The sequence below is a fragment of the Filicampus tigris genome, chromosome 20 (assembly GCF_054856515.1).
Source record: "Filicampus tigris isolate MCC_2025a chromosome 20, RoL_Ftig_1.0, whole genome shotgun sequence".
Taxonomy (NCBI): domain Eukaryota; kingdom Metazoa; phylum Chordata; class Actinopteri; order Syngnathiformes; family Syngnathidae; genus Filicampus; species Filicampus tigris.
In genome coordinates this window covers 11450659-11473564 of record NC_141236.1, presented here as the reverse complement: position 1 = coordinate 11473564, position 22906 = coordinate 11450659, and the positions used below count along the sequence as shown (strand labels likewise).

Sequence of the window (22906 nt, the reverse complement as noted above, 5' to 3'; positions counted from 1 at the left end):
CTCGTTTTCGACAACAGCAGCAGCGTTGCCCGTCGGAACATTCCAGATGACTCACCGGGCTGTCGTCACACAGCAAGATGATGCGTGTGGAGTAGCGAGACGAGGCGCCACACGGGTCCCCGTTGTGGTACAAGATGCTGATGGAACCGTCCTCCGCCACCTGCGGGCTGGCCTGGACCAGACCCAGACTGTAACTGGCTCCACCAATTATGGCGCAAGCACCCAGAGGACCCACTGGAGGGAGACATTTTAGAAAAGTCTTTCGAGGGGCAAAAGGACCCGTCGCAAAAATTCAGGTGGCCAAATAAATTCATTTTAGAGTGAGAGCGTTCATGTTACTAAATCAGCCCCGTTGTTGTGTTGATGTATTAATACTTGACGGATGCACAGTGAGAGCAACTGCACACTGACCAGGACAGTCCTTCAGAGCGGGGAGGGGTCTGCAGACGTTGATGTAAAAGCTGCGTGACTTGACCGCGTCCGTATCTATGGCAACCCAGGGGCTGTCCTCTCCGCCTCGGACCAGGTGACTCAGGTCATACTCGTTGCCGCGGGAATCTGGAGGCCAGGCAAACGTGGGTTTAATTTAAGAAGCTGGACCAATCTCGCGACATCTTGCGCGCCGATACCGATGACTCGGCAGTCCACCGGCGCGGGGACGCAGGCTAGCGCGGTGGAGAACTCGAAGAGGACGTTGTGGACCACGTGGCTGGGCAGGGTGTTCAAGTCCTCGCGCAGCAGCTTCAATGACCCCGGGTGCGCGTTTGGATCACACACAAAGTTAATGGTGAAGGTGTCCCGCATTGCTGAAAAGAAAAAGAAGGGAAGTCTCAAAACCACTGGAGTGGACAGGGAAATGTTGTCGAGATTAATACAAAGGAGTAAATTGTATTTTGTATTATAATTGTAAATTGTATCGTTGTAATAGGCTGCTACTTACACATGCAAACATCAAAATAAAAGCATAGAAACAGAAGAAAATGAGGAGGGGGGGGGGGGGGAAATCAGTGCATATATTACCGGTATGCTTTATTTTGACTTCCATAAAGACTTTGAGAGGTCTGGACAGAGACTGCGATGAGGTGGCAGGTTGTACTTTGCCCTGGTCTGGTCTAACATGCGAGCGGCAGCAGCCTGAGGCGTCTGTTTACCTGTCGGATCGTCACGGGGTCCCTTGTAGGTCAGTTTGAGGAGACCATCCGTGGAGTACTGAAGGGTCTTCTCCACCCCCACCGGGCTGACGGGATGCCCTTCTTCCAGCTCGCAGCCCGCCATTCCCGCGCCGCAATCGTCCAGGTCTGAGCAGATGTTCACCTGTGAGGCGGGACGGCCCGGTGGAAGCGTTGAACTTCTCAATTACTATGCATACAAATATTTCATGTATGTGATATGAAGTGTGCGCCTATTTAAATGTGCATAGTTTTTGATATTTCATTTCTCGTCTCTACCTCTACCCACAAAGCTTAAGTCGTACACCTTCTGCTTGCTTTGTGCTCTGAATGCAATCTTAATAATTAAAAAAAGGAACATTTTGCACATGTAATTGTGTATTATTCATGTTTAAAATGACTTCTGTCACCCTGCTTCTCACGCCGACATTTGTCTTACCAAAAAGTCCTTTCCGTTGGCTTTGATCTTGTATCCAGTCTTGGAGGCGAGCGGCTGCAGGTTGAACTCCAAGCCGGTGTCGGGATCTATCACGGCACAGCTCTGAAATGGAAGCACATTGGTTACTTTGCAGGGGGTGTGGGTTGGCGATACACGCATTCGAATAATACCTCAGATCCCGAACATGTTGCCAAATACATTGAAAACACTGCTTTTGTACAATAGATCCTGCGTTTACAGCCATGTTGTTGATGTAGTTTGCGCATGTCGGCTAAAAAGAATACATTTTTTTCAAAGTATCCCGACTCGTGAACTCAAACGAATAGATACAATCACTTACGTTGTTCTTGGTAGTGGTGATGGAACATGCAGCCCTGGTCTCCCATATGAAGTTGGCAGTGCAGTTCTGGTACATGAGGAATCGCGGGCCCATTGACTGTGTGACGATGCAGACCGACGGCGAAAAAGTGACAATGGGAACGGTGGTGAGGGACGCCGCGCGCCCATCCAAAATGTTTCCACTGACCAGCGTTCCCCTGGTGCACACCAGGTGTATTCGGCTGGTGTACGTCAGCTTGAGGCCGTCGGACTCGCAGGGGGCGCCGTCGGTGAACTCCAGCAGCAGCCGGTCGCGGCCCTCGATGATGGGGCCGCGCTTGGAAACGCCCATGTTACTTACAGATACCACTTCTTGTGGGAAGCCCTGAGGGAAGGGAGAGCGGCATGAAAAACAGCACATTTGGTACTGTTTGACATTATCAGAAAGGAGAAAGAAATGGGCAAAATGTACTATTGGTACCGACAATTATGAGCGGCCCGATTAAGTTGAAGTTACATTTTGGAACAATTTCCATTGACGTCTATTCATTTGCTTATGTAATAAAGTTCTCAAATTCTAAACCTGCATGTTTATTATTGCGGCCGGTGGAACTACACCACACGACTTGGGTATTCTTAAATTGTTCAACACGACTCTCACTTGGACGCACAGCCGTACCTGTGTGGTCGTGTACTTCATCTGGCAGACGGACGTGTGGCGGTCGCAGCCCGGAACGGCGTTGATGGGCCGACATATGTTGATGTAGTACTTCCGCAGGTTGGCGGTGTCCGACAGGTCCATGGCCTGCCAGTTGCTCCCGGACGTGGGGTAAGACAAGCTGCAGCAACAGGGATGACGTCAGACTAGGACACAATACAGTGAATCCCGCCTAATCACCATTCAGTAGTCGCCTTCATTTTTCGGTGGAAGCTAATTAACATTTTTTTTTTTTTTTTTTTTAATCATTACTTGCGGATTTTCGCTATTCACACAAATAGCATGGGGCTGACTGTATTCAAATGAGGCTACCTGGACAGGTCATACTGGTCCAAAGTTTTGGGATCAGTCACCAGACACTCGTGAGGCCTTTCTGGACATGCGTACGACGTATACCAGTGAAAGTTATACGTGTACTTGTCCTCCACCTGTGGCCATTAAATAGAATTAGAGAAGCTGCAAGTCCAAATATTTGCAAAGAAGAAAAAGCGACAGGAGGTGGACCTGGAATTCTGGATTTCCAGTACCGACTTCGGGGTCACATAGGAAGGAGATGAGGGTGGATCGGAGCGTGTGTTGCTGGTTGTTGTACTGCGAGCCGTTGCTGTACGTCAACTGGATCAGGCCGTCGTAGTAGGACAGCCGCGAGTTTGCCTGCCCTAGACTCCAACTACTGCAATGACAGGAAAAAACATCCATATGAAGGCCCGGGCGGACAAAGTATGGCCCACAGGGCATAGGTGGCCCGCTCCATTCTGGACCACCGAGCATATTCTTTATTATTAAATTGGCATTTTTAAAAATTATTTCATGTATTCATTACTACTGTGTTTTTGTTCATTTATCGAAATGAATAACTGGATAATGAACTTATGGCTATTTAAAAAAAAAAAAAGTAGACGAGCGGCGCATTTTTCTCGAAAAGCGTGCACGCGGGACTTGAGACGTAATGACAATGAAAACATAACTTGATCATTTGCATTTGATTGATGTTAGCAAACAGTTTTGTTTTCGGTACCTTTTTTCTACCTGGCACGCGCCGGCCTTTTCAGGACAGCTGGCGGCTGTGACCGGGCCGCACACATTGATGTAGTAGTCGTAGTTGTCGTTGGTCAAGTTGTAATAGCCGCCGTTGGCCTTGGTGAGTGGCGACAAGTCGAAAGAGAAGCCTGGCGAGTAAAAAAAAAAAAAAAAAACACTTCCACGCTTACTTTGCTCCACTCCAAAGCGAGACCTTGAGGCTTGCACGTGTTCGTAAGCGGCGTACCGGCCTGCTGGTCCTCAACCTTGCAGTTGTCCCCTTGCGTCTTGGAGAGGACGCACGCGGCCGCGGTGTACCACTCCAGCTCGTACATGCAGCGAGAAACGCTACGCAGGACGGGGGCGCTCTCCAGATCTCCTGCAAGAGACACAAAACTTGATTTCAATCGTTCCGTTGTCATTTTGGCGCCGCAAATCGGATTTTTGTGAGGAAAATAACGATGCCAGCCATATCACCTAGTCTCACGCTAGTGATCATTATGATGATCATCAGTATTAATATTAAGCCCACCTGGTTTGCACTTGAGCGTCAGGATAGTTTGAATCCTTGTGGTTTTGCTGCAAAAGTCTCCATCGGTGTACACCAGTCTGATGTCGTTTCCCTTTTCAGTCTTCTGGGGGGAAGAGAGGAAGCTGCCCAGGCTGACCATCTTCTGCTCTTTGTCTGAAACACAAAATCCGGACCGTAGAAACAGACGTCCTCCACGTGTTTTCGACAGAAAAGAGGTTGATGGCAAGCTTCCGGATGTTCTTATAGTTGATGAATTGACAATTTGGAGCGAGGCGGCTCCACCTTGCCGTCTTCTCTTCTTACCTACGGCACAGATAGCCGCGCTCTCCGCGCAGCCGGCAGCTCCTCCCGCCTGGATGACTTTGTGGCAAACGTTGAGGTAGAAGCGCTTCGAGTGTGACTCCGAGGATTCGGGATCCACCGCCTCCCAGTTGCCATTCAACCCGGAGCCTGCAACAAAAGACAAAGAAAATCGGCTTTGTTTTATAGCAGCACTGGGGATGCTTCGACATGCCTTGAATCGTACCGCTAAGAATCTAAGTGATACCCCTCATACCACTACAACATTGAAAAGTATCAGGACCCTAAATGTGTCGGGTTTCAGCGGTCCATGGCTTCTTACGGCCAACTGTAATTCTGTATCTATTACAGAAAGAGCACAAAAATACGTGTAGAGTCACACCAAAGTGCAAAGGGATCTTCCACACTCACCAGGTAAGCGAGTGAGGGGCGAAAGATCGTAATGCTTGCTGCCATCAGTAACCCGACACAGAAGATCCTCCTTCTCCTTGACGCAGGCGTGCGTGGTCTGCCAGTCAAAGTAGTACGTGCAGTCCGTCTCCCCCACAAAAACCGGGGCCCCCACGCCGCCATTGGCTGAGGGGAAAAAAAAAAAAAATACCGGACGGTATAAAAAGGATGAGCCCCGCTGCGGCTAACGTGGCCACGCCAGAGCTGACGTTGGGCTTCTCACATGCGTTCCTGTTGCACTCAAAGTTGATGATGGTCATCCTCTGGAAGCCGGTGGAGCACTTGGCGCCGTCGGGGTAGATCAGAGTCAGATCGCCATCGGAATAACTGAAAGACATGGCAGGCCGATTAACAATGATTTACAGAAGTTCTTTTTCAAGCAAAGTGTGGAACCATGGGAAATCGTGAGAATTTTGGAAATGTTCAACAGTCTCTCAGAAGTGGAAATTTGAAGTGGGAATAGTTTTAATCGTTTGAGAAATGTCAAAAGAGAAGGTGGACGAAAAGTGGTGATGATCAATTTCGGTGCAGAGTAACGTGTGTTGCAAAAACGTATTAATACCATTAAAGTGGCATGTTCGGACGTGGGGGAAAAAAAACATAACCGAAGAGAAATTACCGCAGCGTCTGGTTTTGGTATCTCCCAGCCACCTTCTTGACGTCGCCTGTCTTCTTCACTTGGCAGGAGGAAACAAACTCTCCCAGGCTGCTGCATTCGTCCGAGGGCACTTTTCCACACACGTTCAGGTAATAAATGTAGCTTTCAGTCCCATCGCTGTTTGAGGAAGTGGCATAGTAGGGATGGTCCACAGCTGGACACAAACACAAAGATGGATTTTTACAAGCTCATAATCAAGGCAACTTTTTATTGGGAGGGGGGAAAAAAATGTGTTGACAACTGAGCAGCTTTTCCAACTCTCCAGTGGCATTTTTTTTTCAACAGTAACTAACTCCTGCGAGCAAAGACATGGTGCCCACTTATAAGTTGCAAAAGCAATCCTTGATCCACATGATGAAAATTGTTGACACTATGCGTTTGCTTCCGAGCAGGAAATATTTTGCGGAGGCTGCCCTTGCCTCTCTTGTCCAAATCTACATGAGAATAAAGTATGAGAGAACAGGAGGGGTTGCGAAGTCACTCTTAATAAATGGATCAGCCCCGTCGTGGAGTTTGTTGGCTCCATTTCATGTTTAATGTTAACATACATATAAGCACTTATTTTCACAGTAAATTTGACGGAAAAAAAAAAAAAAAAATCAGAAATCAGATTTTTGTCAAAAACAAAAAATATGCACCTTTTTTAATCACTGAATATCGCATGGACCTATCGTCCATCCGTAGATCATCACTAGTTAAATTGAACTTATTGGAAATGTTTTCTATTAAAAGTCGCCTGAGGCAACAGAGGCGGCGCCACCTATTGGACAACTTACAGCTCAAGGTGAGCGGCGTCAAGTCGACGGAGATGTCATGCTGCTGGCTGCTGAGTTTGCATGTGTCGCTCTCCAAATAATCCCTGTGGCAGGCGTACTCCGTGGCCCATTCCACCTCGTAGCGGCAGTTGGCCTCCGCCGTCATTTTAGGAGTGCTACCCTGCGAGCAGGAGAGCCACACAAAGTCACGCAGCTGCCACCGGGGATGGACACGACGCGAGTTTGTAAACCTACCGAATGTCTGCTTGATGGGCAAATGAAGGTGATGGTGACGGCGGGGGAGTGCCCGTTACAGAAGGCCGGAGGGGTCACGTCGGCGCTCACGGTGTACTCCAGCCTCAGTCTTCACACGGCGGTGAGCAACAGAGGAAACCAGGTAACAACTGATTAACAGTATCATATATCAGCTATCGATGCATGACTGAGTCAAAAATGGAATAAAATCGCGAATAGGAAAGTAGCAACTGGTATTTTTTACAGGGTGCAAACTGGTGACAAACTGCACTCCCGGGGCTTTTTTTTTTTTTTTTTTTCCCCCCAAGATAGTCTCATCTGCAAGTCATTTATTTTAAGGGTAATGTTATAAGAGTGTGAAATGATATAAAAGTGTTTTAGGATCATAACTTGAGGTACATTGAGGATTTGATTAAATTTAATGAGGGCGGGGGTCTTTTATTCACACATTTCGGTATTTGCCTCAAGTCGGCAAAATATGCTAGTCAATTTTAGCTTTTTTTTTTTTTTTAATTCAGATGGAGACTTTCTGCAATCTGAGGCCCTCGAGACTCGTTGAACGAGGCTAACCTGTGGTTGGACAGGAGCTCTAAGGGCTTGGTGGGGGAGCCCATGTCGTAGGCCACGTTCTTGGTAAGCAGGCAGGCGGCAGAACCTTCCGGACAGCGCGTGTCCGCGCCACCTGACGGAGCGGACGAACGTGTCACTTCACATGATAGAACCTCAAGCGGAATTTGCTGTGTCCTGAATAACGGCAGTGGTACAAATGACGTTTTTGAGACCTAAGCCAAGAAAATGCAGAGGAATTGTGAAATGCAGCTCAAGTTTGGGGGACTCTTTCCAACACAGGTGTGACCCAGTTGCGGGGAAGTCGTCGGCACTGCCGTTGTTCCGAACGCAGCCCTATTCCGACACATTGCGGCCCACTGACCGAGGCTGCGGCAGATGTTGATGTAGAAGTCGACGCTGTCGTCGCCGTCGTCCACCAGGTAGCCGTCGCTCACTTTGATCAGCGGGCTGAGGTCGTGCTTCTTACTGTCCGAGTCAAAGGCGAAGCAGGGCACCTGCGCGCCACATCGAGGTTACCGGCGGCATCGAAATCATTGACGGCGCTTCTTGCCCGTCCAAAGTGTGTGTGTCATGGGTGGCACCTCTTTGTGTGGTTTGAACTTGTCGCTGCTGCAGGCCACGTAGGTCCTCCACTCAAAGTAATGCATGCACTGAGAAACGGCCACAAACTCCGGTGTGCCCTGTGCGCCACAAACACAACAATGACTTCCTGTGACCCAAGGATAAGAAAACAACAACAACCAATGACTTTGAACGTCATCCACCGCTAGAAAAGCCACAAAGACGCTCAGCTTTGTCAACTTCACCTCACCTCTCGCTGGACAACTGCTTTTGTGTTTCTTTGAGAAGACAAAGAAAGAGACAACACACACTGGTTTGGGGCCACGAAGAAAACTTTGCGATTGACACAAAATTAGTACAGTTAATTCAATCAAGTGCAGACAATGGGTGCTAAAGTGGCTAATATGAGAATATTCCTGACTTGATTTTCTGTCTAAATTTTTTTCTTCCAAAGTCAGCCACTTTGTGTTAGCGTTGTATCACATGTGTCAGTCTTGTGCTGTTGATAAGCAGCGTGACAGAACGTCTCCGTCTGCAAGCGTGACTTTCCATTCCTCGGCTTGACCCGGCGGAGAGGGTGACGCGGGTTTCGTTTGGCAGAAGCAGAAAGTGAACAGGAGGTGACAGGACGCGAGGCACACCGCTGACGCGCACGCCCCCGTAACGTGCCACAAGCGGTTGCAGTCGTTTGCTCTCATTGCAGCCGCGTTTCAGAACACCCGAAGTCGCGCGTAGCCTTTCTGTGACCTGATATCGAGTTTTAATGGCAAAAGCCAAACAATTCAAATCGATTGTTGAACAAAAAAAAAAAAAGTTTTATTCCTGCAACCATTTTATTGCCATGCTTTCTGTCCAAATCACTCTCACTGTGTAGCCTTTATGACCAAAAAGTGTTTCCATACGACGAGATATAGATTTGAAGGCAAAATAAGATATATTGCACTTTTGAGGCCCAAACTCCCAAGATGCTGCGTGTACTGTATGTGGGAACGTTTGTCTATTTGTGACATGAGAAGTCATTAATGTTGGACTTGAGAGCCTGCTGGCTCCCCGCTATGCTGTCCCGTCAGAGATGAAAAGTTTCAGTGTCAGCCAAAGCTTGGCAGAGCTCACCATGGTTTTCCCACACTGGAAGCCGATGGTGGTCCGGATGAAGTTGTCATTTCCCGCACATTTGACCGTACTGTTGTAATCCAGGATGGTTCCGGACAGCCTCCGCAGGGACAGCTCACCTGCATGACGAAAAGAGAACAGATGTGCGTGAGCGCATCTAAACAACACTGTAGGATCTGTGACTTTGAATGTGTGTGGCTTTAAAAGGCAGGTCCTTACTTAGTGTGACATTTTTCTGTGTTTCCCGTGGCCCCGTTTGAAAATGACAAGTTACACAAGGGAAAAGGGTTGTTGTTGGTTTTTTTTTTTTTTTCAGATTTGCTTTGAAAAATAAATGTTCACCCCTCGACCCTGCTGAGCCGCTGCCCTTTGAGAAAATCATTCGTCACAGCTGCCATGTTTGACGTCGATAAAAATAAACAGCAGTGGGAAAAGTTTTTTCCTTGGTAACCACACTCAGAGCACCTCCACCGTCCAGTCGTTTAATACTTGCGACTTGGCAGCAACCAAAAGAAAGACGATCCTCAGTATCTCCGTTGTCCAATCTGACAACTTTGAGGCCTCCAAACCTCTGAGGACTTCACAGCAAGTGGATTGAATCCAACATAAGCATGGATACTACTTGGTGCAATTCAAGTTGATTTGTCAGGACGTGTTTTTGCCCAAAATCTTAAAAAAAAAAAAAAAAAAAAAAGAGAGAGATTTGCTGTAATTATGACTTTATTACTGCGTCTGCGAGGTTAGTGACAAGCCTCTTGCGTTTTGACTTCTGCAGTCCTGAGCACCCCGTCGTGTACATGATTCTAGCCTCATACCTATGACCGCCAGACTCTGAGCGTTGCGATTTAAGGCTTTGTTTTGCTGCTATAAAAAGGAAATGAGCCATATAAATGACATTACACAATACAGGGAGTTACCCACTCACCCCAAATAAGACGGCGTAACAGGCATTTGTAGTACACAACAATTGTTTTAAAAAACAATCGCTGTTCCAAAGAAACCAAATTAACAGGAGCGTTAAACCTTCTTCTTTAGAGTCTGACCAATAAGTGGCGAACAAACCATCACTGATTCAAATCAAATAAAGAGGACTACAGAAAACGACAAAGCAAAGAAAGGCAAATGACTGTTGGCCAAATTGCTTGTTCCTGTATTGTACACTAAATGGATGATAACGATGACGAAGTCATCCAAATGACAGGCCTCTTGGCACCGCAACAATACATGCCCACTGCGTCTCTTCGTCATCTTACATTGTGACTGAAAAAGCTGTAAAACATCGTGCGCCGTGTGGCAGTCATGGGACACGAGAGCGAGTTCAACAGGCTGCTTGCATAAAGCAATCAATCGGCAGCGCGACTCGCAACACCGCTAAGATAGCTGAGCTACAAAGTCTGGGGGATGGATCCAGAAAATAATGTCTGCGATTTTTTCACAAAATTCTGTATTTCGGATTCCTGATGCTGCTTGATCAAACAAGATTTGTAACATTTTTTTTTTGCCTAGCATGTTAATATAACTTGATCAACTTCCACTGAAATATTTTCTTGACAGAATAAGTGTAAAATAAATGCTTCCTCTTGGAATAATATCCCTTTTGTCAAAATACATATGTGCAGTCAGCAAGGATACAGTATGAACTACACAAGCCGCAAAATGAAAAATTTCCCAAAAATATGGAAAGACTCATATCAATCTATTATTGAACTAACCTCGGGAGAAACATAGAACGAGACAGAAGGACACAACGGACTAACCGACAGACTGGTGAATGTCGCTGGTCAAGTCGCGGGCGCAGACAGCCGTGCCTTCGCCGCATGGAGTGGACGGGGACGAATCGCAGAGCTTGAGAGTGTAGCTTATTTTATTATCCAGGTCGATGGCCTCCCATTTGTAGCTACAAAAAAATGGAATAAAATCAAGAACAAGAAGCAGCTCGGACACTTTTGTTAGACGTGTCTGTGGCGGTGCTAGGAGAAAAAAAATTATACACATTTTGACAGGTTTTTGTTTGAAGGGGGGGGGTCATGCAGAGCGTCAACCCTCATCCCGCCCCACATACAGCTGACCCAATGGTGATGCCAGCTTTTGTTAGACTGAGAATTAGTTGCGCTAAATCTTGTTCGGCAGTCTACATTTTTGCTGTGGTCAGTGGCAAGTGCCGCCAGCGGTCGGCTGCTTGCTTCGACTTGGTGATGAAATCCTGCAGTGGTAATGAAGAATCGCAATGGGTTCCCACTTTAATAATAGACGACCAAATTATTCACACAGTTGTCAATCTTACAACAGCCAGGCTCACCACTGGCGCAGCAGTATGCGGAGCAGGGTGAGGATAGGCATGAGACAACGTCCCAAAAATTTGCCAATTTCTGCAAGAAATATTCTTAAAACATTTCTAATTGGGGTATATTTAAAAGCAATTTGAACCCAACAATTGGTTTTGATTTAACTGAACCAAATCGAATTGTTACATTTGAAAATGTACCGCTCTTGACTCATATCGCACCTCATGTAATGAGACGCATCGAATCATCTTTTTATGAGATGCACACCAGGTATAAGTTTGTTTGCGCTTGCTGATGATTTTTAAAATTATTAGCTTGAACAGTTTGGGCTTTGGAGCTCTTTAACATGTTGTTGTATATTATAAACATGACAAATGCTACCGTATCCAACCGAATCATAATCCCACTGAATTGTCCCACTTGAAAATTGAAACCGTTCTTGAATCGTACCGTAACCCAAGTATCGCGATAGCTATTGAGATAGCAATGGAATTGTTTTTTTATTTGGAGGGATGCACAAACCTAATGATAATCATTCTTGACTTTTTTTTTTAACCAAAGCATGCCAAATATAACTGATATCTTGCCTGTCGTAATAATGAGCATCACATCTTGTTACTATTGACCTATTACGGCTCAAAAATTGAATGTTAGCGTTTGTTGGACTAAATAATTGTGTGTTAGCTCGCTGCTGTGTCAATATTTGACAGCTACGCGTTGCTAGAGGGAGGAGAGGAGATGCGATGTTGTCAGCGCAGCACGTTGGCCGTTTAGCCGCTAGCTCGCGACTTTAGCTTGACCACAGCCAGCTCAGACGGTCGCAAACATGAATGTATCCCAAATGAACTTTCGAAGCTACTCAGGACACTCTACCCGTGACAAAAATGGACCTCGAAAGAGAAGAACTATTGTGAAGAAGTTGACGAGGCGAAGAAAGCAATGGCTGACTCATGTTCGCCAGACCTTCGAATGTCAAGAAGCGGGAGCCCGATCACATGACCCAGCAGACAGTTGGATGTGTGTGATTAGGCGACTTCGTGTTAATATCATCTTATACGAGTTGAAATGGAAGCCTACGTTGTTTGTTTGCACTGGAGGTGTGTTTATACCTGCACAGGTCCTGGTACCACGGGCTTGCCTCTTTCTCCTCCTCCCCCTCCGCCGCAGCGGCGGCAGCAGCAGTCGCCATCGTCGCTCCGGAGAGGAGCAGCAAACATCCCACACTCGCCACCAAGCAAAGCAGGCGCCCGAGAGGCAAGCGCCGCCGGCCGTGCTTCGGTAAAAACATGCTCGAGCGGCTGTTCAGCAGGACGACATGATAAGCGCGTCAGGAGAAGAATCGCTCGCTCGGAAGTGACTGCGCCACATGATTCAACGTCACATGACTGTCAGGGTGCTCAGACGTGCGGCCTTCAGGGAGCGTGGGACATTCAGGCACCGGCACGTCAATTTAGTCAAGCTAACAAATTAACAATGATCAACAAACATGTTTCCGGTCAGCCTCAGGAAACCGCTATAAAACTCACATGCAAATCTGTACCAATATGCCCACTTCAATCTCTGAAAATATCAAAACGTCTCAATCTCTGGGATTTTATGGACATTAACATTTTCCTCATTAGGCGTTAGTAAGATGTAGTGAGCACCTATCGAGAGGAAAACGTTACTGTCCATAACATCCAAAATATTGGGGCAATATTTTCAGAGGTCCAAGTGGGCATGAGTACAGATATGCACATGAATTTTGGTGACGATTAATCACGGTTTTCAGACATTAAGTGACGTTAAGCCTTTCCACATTAAATAAATAAAGTTAACAAAACTGAGAGCCTTGAAATGGCCTGCCCTCTACTGGAGCAAAAACGATCGCACCTGACTCATCTGCCCAACGTGACCTCATTCCCTCCTTCAGAGAATCATTATCATATTTGCGTTTGCTCACGTCTACGCCTTCAGTGCGCTTTGCTTCACACATGAAATAAGGCCATAATAAGCTTTGCATCCAGACTGGAGAATGGAATGAAACTAAGAGTTGGTGCTTAGCGTTTATTAATAAAAAATAAATAAAACTATTGTACTAATTATAATCCCTCAAGGGGAAATTCAATTTAAATATGCTGTATTTTTTTTTCTTGCACACTGAAGAAAGAGGCCAGAGTGTAAGGGGTAGGTAAGAAATCTAGCACCTCATAACTCATGAAGCTGGAGTGCACCTGTGCCTTGCTCAAGTGCAGTACTTTAACCACCAGTCCACTAAATACATTCTGTTAAAAAACGGTTTAGCAGAAGACCAGATGAGGGCAGCATAACTGCATTTCACAATTGTCACCCAGTTTCAGACTCATTTGGTAACACTGGAACGTAGGAGTTTGTTTGCACAGTTTTGTCTCCATTTCCACTCAAGAAAAACGTAAATGTGTCTGCACTTGTCATCATACATTGAGGGATTTTTAAGATCTAGACGTGCCTTCACTCAGGAAAGGCATGGCGATACCAAAACACGCAGGCACCAACTCGTCTGCTAAGGGGGGAAAAAAAACTCAAATAGTTTAGTGTTGTGTTTGTGTACACGTTGAATGCTTGCCTCATGAAGCCCACTTAAGTCGACTGTATTTGTAATTTGGTTTCACGGAAAATGCAAACATCCCGATTGTAAAAGTGCACAAACAAGTTTTAAATTCCTTGGAAGCCTAAAAAAAAAAAAAAACACTATTTTGAATGTTACATGGTGCTGCACAACAGTGATTCTAAACTGGTGGGCCTGAAAGAAATAAACCAAAACGGAGAAAATGTGTTTATAATAATAATAATAATGTAATTTGCTTTTTCTCTTAGCGAAGGGGGCACAAACAGATTGAAATTGCAAATCTGATTACTGTGAAAATAAATAAGAGATTTGATGTTAAGGCTAGGGGACGCCAGCAAGTGTTTTGACTTTCTCCGAAATGCCTCTAACGCATGACTTCCATGTGCTGTGCGGTCTTTATCATCAGCCACATTGCACGCGCTTGCGCTGATAAAATGAGCTCAACTCTGTGAACATTGCAAGGGGGATTGTATGGAAATTGTATGCGTCCACATAAATAATACAGCACAATGAGGAAAAAAAAAAAACAGGTACACAGTATTAAATACAGAGCACATCGAATCATTAGAAAAAGAACGTTACAATAGGTGCATTTGTTAATTTTGGCTCAAGCTAAGCTAACAAGGGTCCAGGCTAAACAGACTATGTGGAGCCTTGCGTTTATCTTTCCATTACCCGTATGAGTAGTTTTGATTATATTACGTTCAATTGTAACTTATTTTAACATATTACACTTCTGTGACAGTTAACATTTGTAAACCGGTTTAATATGCGTTGCTAACAAATGTACTAAGGCAAATTTAAATGCTAACCGAGCAAGATGGCATTTACCTTCCTCTTCCCTCTCCATTACCTTCAAACAGTGACTAATTTATTTTAGTTTTATTTCAGCTCAATTCTACACTTGAGTGGCGGTTACTCATTTGTCCGCTGGTTAAAAAAAAAAAAAAAGTGTTAAGTGAAGCGAAACTAATGTCAGGGGCATGCTGACTGATAACAGATGTTGCACTTCCTAACTTAACACTTCCATGAAATGTCTTCAGAGTGATTAGTTTTATGACCAAAAGGTGTTGACATTCCTTGCCTGGAACTGATTATTTGTATTTGAACGATGAAGAAAATTGTTTTGAAATGGGACATTTTTGTGACCAAATATTGCTGTAGAGTTGTTCCAATGAAGGTTATCTCAGTCAGGCTGCCAAAGGCAGGGCTGTTTATGCTCCAGGGCTCCTCGTACATGTGTGAAGTGCCACTACACCGGTGATGATAAGCGGTTGGGAGAATGGGTGCATGGATAATAATGTGCATAACTGTACATACAGAGATGAACTTCTCTTTAACCTTTTATTTCACTTCCTGGTACGGGGTTGGCCATGGTGTCAGCGTGTTGCGGTTTCATCCTTCCGTCCACCGCCCTAAAAACCAAAATCAACTTCCTGAGTTCTCAAAACTCTCTCAAGGAGGAACTTTTGCTGACCCTCTTTCAAAGTACGTCTGTTCATTTTAATCATTTGCTAGCTTGTGCATTTCATATTAGCGTTACGCAACGGCGACAACTTGACATGCGTTAAGAGTCAGTCGTAGATGGATGTAATGGATGTAATCCAGTCACTTTTCAAAATAACATGTTTTTCAGCCTCGGATAATAAATAAACCCCAAGTACTGTACTTTTTTTTTTTTTTTCTTTTACCTGTGCGGCCCACCGCGGCCCGGTGGTTGGGGACCCCTGCTATACAGTATTTCAAATCCAACTTTGTCAAAGTGTTTTCACATGGGAAAGGAGTCTCTGTTTTTTATTTTGAAGTCATCTCTTCTTGGGAAAGAAAATAATGGTTGTTCAAAGTGTTTAGGGACCAAAAGTTGTATTTGTAAAAATAATCGACCGATGAATCGGTTATCTGGATTCTCGGATGTTACATTTTGCACGAGATGGAAATGGTGGCCCGTGGCAAATGTGGTTCGCCACTCTGCGTGCTGCATCGACGGCCTTCAAGACATCAGCTAAGACTAAACCGGACTTGGTTGCCAACTGATGCGTGACAGTACGACAACAAACTGGTGATTCTCATCACAGCCCTTTGTGAGGCTATGCGAGTTGCGTGTGTCATAAAAAAAAATCCCGAAAGAAAAGTCATCGTGAAGCATCCAGCCAACGATTTTGAGGTTAAACGCCAGTTTGTGCGTAATATCTGAGGTGCGTTTGAGTTGGCTGCGATGTCAGTATGACATTGAAAGACGTCCCGAGGCAAAACAAGGCGGGCGAGGCAAAGGAATGAAAGATCCGAGAGGGAACAGACGACTGTGAGACAATAAGCGTTTCGCTTGGATGCCAAAAGGAGTCCGTTCAAGCGAGAAGTGGAACATCGCCTCGCTACCGGCACATTAAGAGAGTTAGTTAGCTTGAGCTCCAGAACCAAAACAGCAGCACCGCGTCACCGTTGGAGCTGAATCACATTTGAGTCGGTAAAGCGGCCGAAGGATGAACTTAATGCTGACTCAGCTGAGTCATCACGACTGGTGACGTTTGCCATTTTGAGGGTCACAAAGGAAACTTGTGTTAAACATCATTGATGTAAGGGGGGAAAAAAAAAAAAAGTTGTAACGTGAATGAAAGTTGTAATCTTACATGAATATATCTTTTTTAAAAGTCCTACTTCATGGGAATAAAGTCGTGATCATACAAAGTATTTTTAGAGAAATGTGTAGTATTGATGAGTCATCATCATTTCATGACTTATAAAGTCATATTTGAAGGAGAAAAGGAAAAAAAAAAAAAAAAAAAAGTGGTAAACCAAAACAACTTCACTTTGGCAACCGCCGACCAGTCAAACATCACAACGCACATCAATAAACAAGCCGGCATTATCTTTATGGTCCATAAAAGTGCCTCGGAGCTGTTTGTCACTTTAGTAGCTCGTTGATTTTTACAACAATCCTGCCCCGCCTTGATCCTCCACCACGAGACGTCATTGACAAATAAAATGTCGTCTGCGGAGAAGGGGTTCAAAGGTTAGCTCCTAAGTAAACAGAAAAATAGAAAAAAAAAACGGACGTGGGGATCTTTGTTTTTAGCCGAGACAGGAACCAAATCGGGCTGGACGGGTTAAAGCATTTGATTGTTAAGGGAAGAAAAAAAAAAAAAAACGATTTTGTTTGAAGTCCTTATCGTCCAGTCCTGGAATTGAGCATCTGGGACAATCCCGCAGCGTCTGCCGGGAGAAAGTTTGCCGTGGAACGAGCTGTCCGGACTTGTCGAGTCAGGAGGCATGCGTGAAAACCCTTCCACTACCTCCTCCTCCTCCTCCTCCTCTTCCCTGAGGAACACCGCATTCCTCGCAGCTTCTCCTTCCACATTGGCATAAATCAGAAGCTCCACCGTTAATTCCCAGACATCCCAATCGAGTCCCACTGTGGCAGTTCCAGCACAGTAAGCGACGCTCAGGGGCTACCGCCAAGAGGCCACGGCCGAAACCGTCACTCCTGACAAACTACTGTCACGTCTACGGATCGAGGACAAAGACACCTGCGAAGACTCCAAACGAACACTAGTTAGCTTCATTCTAGGGCGAGCGCGGGCCGAGCCGCCGTCGCTAAAATCCAGAGAAGCCGAGATCGGCGGGCGCAGCGGGAAGCTGTCGCTCATGAGAAAATATCTCAGCGACGCGCCAGCTTGTGGGATTGAAGAAAGCAGCCCTCGGAATAGCTCGGCGCAGAGTTCTCACACTTGGTGCCAAGAGATAGCAGCGGGATGTCTGCGAGGGCCCGTCGGCCGCGTCGGCGCGCGCGTCGTCCATAGGCATGTCCGTGTTGACGTGAAGCCATCCCAGCGTGGGCCGTACGCTGGGCCGGCCGGGCCCTCGCTGACTCACCTCCCGGGGCTATAAGGAGGAGCCTTGATTGGAGCGCGGAAACCAGTTGCGCCACTCTGCCGCTGTGAATCACTTCCAGTCGCGGAGCTCGCCGGTGTCAAGAGAAGCACCGCTAGCGGAAAAACACCCTCGGCCGGCCGGGACCTGCACCCGTCAGGAGCCCCTTTCGCTGAAAAGCAACTTGGAACTTTTTGGGCCGATTCCAGTGAAGGAACCAGTCGGACGGGGTTGTGGGATTTTGGATTCCAAGTCGGCTCTTCAGTCTGTATCGTCGGTACGAGGACTTGCAGGCTGCGAGACGTAAAATCAGGAAAACCCCACCGCGCTTAGCAGCTGCTTTCCCAGGTAGGCACGATGGAATCCTTCACAGCAAAACCGGCACACCTCGCAACGGCGCCTTTCTCCGCGCGATTCCGAAATCCTCTCCAGTATGGCGTAGTCCTCGTCCCATATCCTCAACCTTTTGCTAGTCACGCCTTGATTTTGGATTCAATTTGTTCCATGACCAAGCTTGTCACTTAATTCAGCTCATATCCAAACCAGTTTTCCCCGTTAAATTGATTCGCTATTCATTTGTTCCAGCCCTCCGACAAAAATAGCAGCTGCGTCTTTTTTTCCCCAGAGAAAAAGAGAATATAAAGAATGGAACTGGTTTCATCAAGCGTAGTTACTGTTCACGCTGTCGTACTCGTGCGCCTGGACCTCGGTGCCTTGAGGAGCAGCTGATCGGATGGCACCAGGCGGGGACGTAGGGATGGAGTAGCTCAGAGAAATAAGGCGGGGCAAGACCAAAACCTTACGCCTGCTCAGACCGTGTCCAACGCCGGCGCGGGGTGGACAGCAAGTTTACCACTTCAGTTGATAGATAGTACAATCGGGAGCAGGGGGTGCGGTCTCCAAGCGCTGCGATCGCTCCCGCCGCGGCGCAGCACTCTCTCTCGCAGACCCGAGTTTCGACGCTCGGGAGTTCCCAGGTCAATAACGCCGATTGTGATTCCAGAGACGCCTCCCCGCCCGCAAGGAGCCTCCGGCCGCCCGCATGGCAAACGGCTCCATATACCAGCTGATCGAGGACTGCGAGGCCACGCACAAGGGCCTCTACAAGTTCTACGCCGCCGTCATGATCGTCATCGTCATGCTGGCCCTGCCGCTCAACATGTCGGTGCTGCACCTCTTCATCTTCAAGTTGAAGTTCTGGAAGTCCAACACCAACAACGTCTTCCTGTTCAACCTGGTGCTGGCCGACATGCTGCTGCTCTTCAGCCTGCCCATCAAGGCGTACAACTTCATCCAGGGCGAGCGGCGCAACAGCAACGACGCCGTGTGCAAGGCCATGCTCTTCATGCTCTTCCTCAACCGGGGGGCCAGCATCGCCTTCCTCACCGTCACGTCCATCGACCGCTACTTCAACGTGGTGCACCCGGGCCGCAAGAACCTGCTCAAGGCGCTCAAGAAGTCGCCGCACATCTCCGTCTTCATCTGGCTGCTGCTCCTGCCGCTCACCATCCCCACCATGCTCAAGAACTTTGACTGCTGCAACAGCCACAAGAGTGACGGAAACCAGGAGGACGCCCTCATCAAGGTATGGCCGACCGTGGGGAGGGTTGTTTGGTTTTTGGTTTTTTTTTGTTGTTTTTTTGCATGCAGTCCAAGCAAGCTTGTTGATCCAATGGGCTCATTGGCTCCGGTCTATTAATACAACGGTTAGCTCAGCGGTTAGCGGCGGGGGCCTCATGGGAAGAAAGTTGACATGGGATCTCGGCTGCTACTCCAGCTTCCTGCCACATCTCCGAAACGTGCACGCGCCGATCGCTCCGAATTGCTTTCTGTGTTTACACACACACACGCACAAAAAAACAAAAAAAAAAAACATATGTTGGATTCAGCTCTGTAAGCTGAAAAAGAACACATATCTTGAGTAGATTGAAGACTCTTGATTGTCCTTGATCTATCGTGTATAAATGTACTTTTGGTACATCTAAATTGTCTTCAGTGTTTACAAAAAAATAAATAAAACGTCCTTTAGTCCAAACTGATTTCAATATAGAAAAACGCATACTGTACGTTGTGTATACCGAGACTCTAAATTGTAGTACAAAAGTCAAACGTTTGGCTTGCGGAACATTCTAAATCAATATTTTTAACGTGCGCTTTCCATTAAGGTAATTGAAGACTTATCCGTAATTGTCGGATATTTACAAACTCAGAGTACGTTCCTCCAAGACTGTAAATTGTATTTGAGTCAACGAGTCAGGTTGAGCGTGAGGAATAAAAGGTCAGCTGACGAAAAAGAAAAAAAAAAAAAAAAATCACCGCGGCGCTATCTTAGCATTGCTGTTGACTCGTGGGCCAGCCGGAGGATGTCAGTGACACCGCAAACACGCACGCACGCACACATGCAACGGCATTACATTAAGTAGGTATACTGTCAAAAACGACACAAACGATGGCTAAATATTAGGGCCCGAACAGTCTGGATTTTTGTTTTTTTTTTTCAGCTTGATATTGCGATATTTGGCGCAATACAATTCCGATAACCAATTAATTGGTCAATGAATTAAAAAAAAAAAATTGTAATTGTAATTCTTTTTTTTTTGGTCCCTTAATGCTTACAATAAAAATATAAGTGACCGGCAGAACATTTGACTGTTTTACAATATTTTGCCGATTATGCCGATTTTGTTGCAAATTTTTCAGGAGGATGTTTGAATATTATGTCGTAATGTGTTCAATATTTATAAATATATATTTTTTTTATAAGTAAGGCCAGTTATTGCTGATTTCCAAAGAGCTAATATCGACCGACTCAAAGGTCTGACCGGCGACCGTTCCGTTTGAAGTTGTGCCGCTGCTTTGAGGTGCCCTTGACGCTGGTGCCTTTTGTCGTTGGCGCGCGGCAGGACGTGGTGGACAGTTTACGAGAAGCGGTCTTCTTCACGCAAATCCTCATCCCCTTCATCATCCTGGTCTACTGCACGGTGCACATCGTCAACCGCCTGCGCAAGAAGACGGTGGGCGACAAGAGCAAGCTGCGGCGGGCCGTCGTCCTGGTCACCACCGTCATGGTGGTCTTCTCGCTCTGCTTCCTGCCGTGCAGCATCGCGCGGGTGCTGCTGCTGGTGGCCCGCGTGCAGGAGTGGCGCGAGTCCTACCAGGACAAGGCGGCCGTGGCCTTCGACGGCCTCATGGTGCTGTCCTACTTGGACTGTCTGCTGGACCCGCTGGTCTACTGCTTCTGCAGCACCAAGTTCAAGGCGCTCTACTTGTCCAATTATTTCCCCTTCTTGCTGAAGGACGGCCCGCTGCCGATGGACAGCTCCACGGGGAACGTCACGTCCAACCCCAAACGCAACAACGTCATCTGAGGGGCGGGCCCGGACGCCGGCCGGGAGGCTCCGCCTTGAACTCGAGCTGCCATGTGCACTTCATTCTTAAACTGGGACTCCAGTCAATCACTTGTACAAAGACCGGATTTAAAAAAAAAAAAAAAAAATAAATAAATAAAAATTACTGTATATGTATATATATATATATATCCCGGTATATATGATGAAAGTACGCCCAGAGGTCTGCTATTCTGGATTGAAAGGGGACACGTTAGTCTATGACTGACTGACTGAATGAAAAGTGAATTGGATTCTGTTGAATGTGGGAGTGAAAATGAAAAGTTGATCTTTTTTGCATGTAACGTGTCTACGTCATAGTAACTGAACGATGAGGTAACATGCTTCCGGTCTCCAGTGGCCTTTTGTCATGATTCTATGAAATAATAGCAGATGCCTTCCAAATTACAGCTGGGCACTATGGCCTTGAATTTAAAATAAATAAATAAAAACAAGGATCGTTGCAATTTGAATCCATTTTTCCACTTTGCTTCTTAAAAAAAAAAAAAAGCAAACGGCAATGACATGTCTAAAAACCAATGTTCCTTTTGTTATTTCAGCCTCCAAATTTGATTGATTTCTCCTGATATCAAGGAGTTTTGAAAGCATTTTTTGCAACATATTTTTCCCCGTATTAACTTCCACTGAAGGCCATGCTCCAGTCCACTATAAAAAAAAAAATACCAAACTTGATATAACATCTATTTTTGTCCAGATATGTCATCTGGTTCAAGCAAAAAAAATCTCACCTGAAATAAAAACGTTGTTGTTTCCAAATGTATCATACACAAAAAAATAAAAGCCTTACCTCAAATAAGCACCTCCTTTTGTGTTATCCAATACCAAAAAATAAACGCCTCGCGTCGAATAACTTGTTTTCCAAGTGTGTCACCCACTGCAAAAATAAAAGCCTCACTTCTAATCAACACCTTTTTCTAACTTTATCCACCACAGCAAAGAATAAAGGCCTCACCTCAAAGGTGGCTCTCACAAAATAAAAACATGTTTTTTGTGAGTGTCATCCACTACAAAAAAAAACACCGCAATTCAAATCAACTTTTTTTCCATGTAAGCAGTGCACATCACTGAGGAAAACAAAACAAAAACTTAAAACGGGGTATTTTTGTCTTTTCTACATTAGGTGTCAACGGATGGTGTACCTAATGAAGTGTCCGGTGCGGTCGGGAGAAATCAGAAATGTGCTCGCGCGTTTGACAAGCATGACGAAATAATCAACAATCCCATATGACTTCACACTGTGTGTTGCGCAACAGCTGAAGGTCCTCACGGGAAAAAAAAAACGTCAATTATTCACGTCACTTTGTCATTGCCGACTTCCTTTAAGGCTAAACGGAGGTCAGCTTTCATCATTTGGGAATCGAATCAAAAGATTACAAACTGACAAAATTTCACCCTTGATGTATTAAAAGTATTTTTTTTTTTTTTTAAATAAAGCTTTGAAAATATCTACCGGTATATTTCCTACCATGGAAGCGGGTCTGTGGAAACCACGACCCGGAGCAGTCATCAGATGGATTAGGGTCATCACCTTGATGATGTCATCCCGTGGGTGATCACATGACACGTCCGATGATGTCATCCAGATGGCGAGTGCGTGCACGCGTCCGTGCGTCTAAAAATAGATGTCAGACAGCGTGAGCTCACTTTTATTCATTTGTGTGTCATCGCTTTGTCTACCTTCACAACATGTCGATGGAAAGAGGTGAAAAGCATTTCCCGTAAATGTGGAAGTTGTTGCAAGAATGTGCACATGGAAAAGCGAGGTATTTATTTCCGGGAAGGCTTTTCAGTTGAATTATGTGATGCATCGGGACAAATTAGTAGATATTTATTTTTTTTAGGCCGGGCATTTGTTCTTGCGGATGCCACACTTTGAAAAAAATGTATTTGAGGGAGGCCGTT

At 46.0% G+C, this 22906-nt stretch overlaps 2 protein-coding genes across 4 annotated transcripts in view; one reads left to right on the top strand and one right to left on the bottom strand.

The window, feature by feature from the left end:
• The window catches only part of igf2r (insulin-like growth factor 2 receptor), a 42301-nt gene that overhangs the window by 13469 nt on the left and 5926 nt on the right, over positions 1–22906 (bottom strand). The window contains exons 2-28 of one of the 3 annotated variants that reach the window (XM_086018798.1): positions 22470–22616; positions 15072–15145; positions 12253–12441; positions 10616–10755; positions 8859–8977; positions 7766–7864; positions 7546–7678; positions 7185–7296; positions 6615–6723; positions 6381–6540; positions 5566–5758; positions 5170–5273; positions 4908–5072; positions 4500–4646; positions 4197–4349; positions 3912–4043; positions 3663–3813; positions 3149–3317; positions 2957–3072; positions 2606–2765; positions 2135–2311; positions 1949–2044; positions 1609–1710; positions 1152–1314; positions 630–806; positions 412–558; positions 56–234 (exon numbers count right to left, since the gene is read on the bottom strand). In XM_086018798.1, the coding sequence (XP_085874924.1) occupies positions 56–234; positions 412–558; positions 630–806; positions 1152–1314; positions 1609–1710; positions 1949–2044; positions 2135–2311; positions 2606–2765; positions 2957–3072; positions 3149–3317; positions 3663–3813; positions 3912–4043; positions 4197–4349; positions 4500–4646; positions 4908–5072; positions 5170–5273; positions 5566–5758; positions 6381–6540; positions 6615–6723; positions 7185–7296; positions 7546–7678; positions 7766–7864; positions 8859–8977; positions 10616–10755; positions 12253–12431 (3582 nt within the window). In that variant the 5' untranslated portion in view covers positions 12432–12441; positions 15072–15145; positions 22470–22616. Of the gene's footprint in view, positions 1–55; positions 235–411; positions 559–629; positions 807–1151; positions 1315–1608; positions 1711–1948; positions 2045–2134; positions 2312–2605; positions 2766–2956; positions 3073–3148; positions 3318–3662; positions 3814–3911; positions 4044–4196; positions 4350–4499; positions 4647–4907; positions 5073–5169; positions 5274–5565; positions 5759–6380; positions 6541–6614; positions 6724–7184; positions 7297–7545; positions 7679–7765; positions 7865–8858; positions 8978–10615; positions 10756–12252; positions 12442–15071; positions 18336–22469; positions 22617–22906 lie in introns of those variants that run through there. The other 2 variants (XM_086018799.1, XM_086018800.1) reach the window with 2 other exon arrangements.
• Positions 17043–21438, top strand: LOC147128345 (12-(S)-hydroxy-5,8,10,14-eicosatetraenoic acid receptor-like). The gene is made up of 3 exons (XM_086018806.1): positions 17043–17945; positions 18601–19182; positions 20501–21438. Exons 2-3 carry the CDS (start codon positions 18640–18642, stop codon positions 20963–20965), a joined length of 1008 nt encoding a protein of 335 aa, XP_085874932.1. The 5' UTR covers positions 17043–17945; positions 18601–18639; the 3' UTR covers positions 20966–21438.

What these genes read in the sequence shown, in the direction of transcription:
- LOC147128345 (XM_086018806.1), top strand. Translation starts at nt 18,640, where the DNA reads ATGGCAAACGGCTCCATATACCAGCTGATCGAGGACTGCGAGGCCACG. An exon ending in AGGAGGACGCCCTCATCAAG is followed by an intron (nt 19,183 to 20,500) that starts GTATGGCCGACC and finishes GGCGCGCGGCAG; the next exon opens with GACGTGGTGGACAGTTTACG.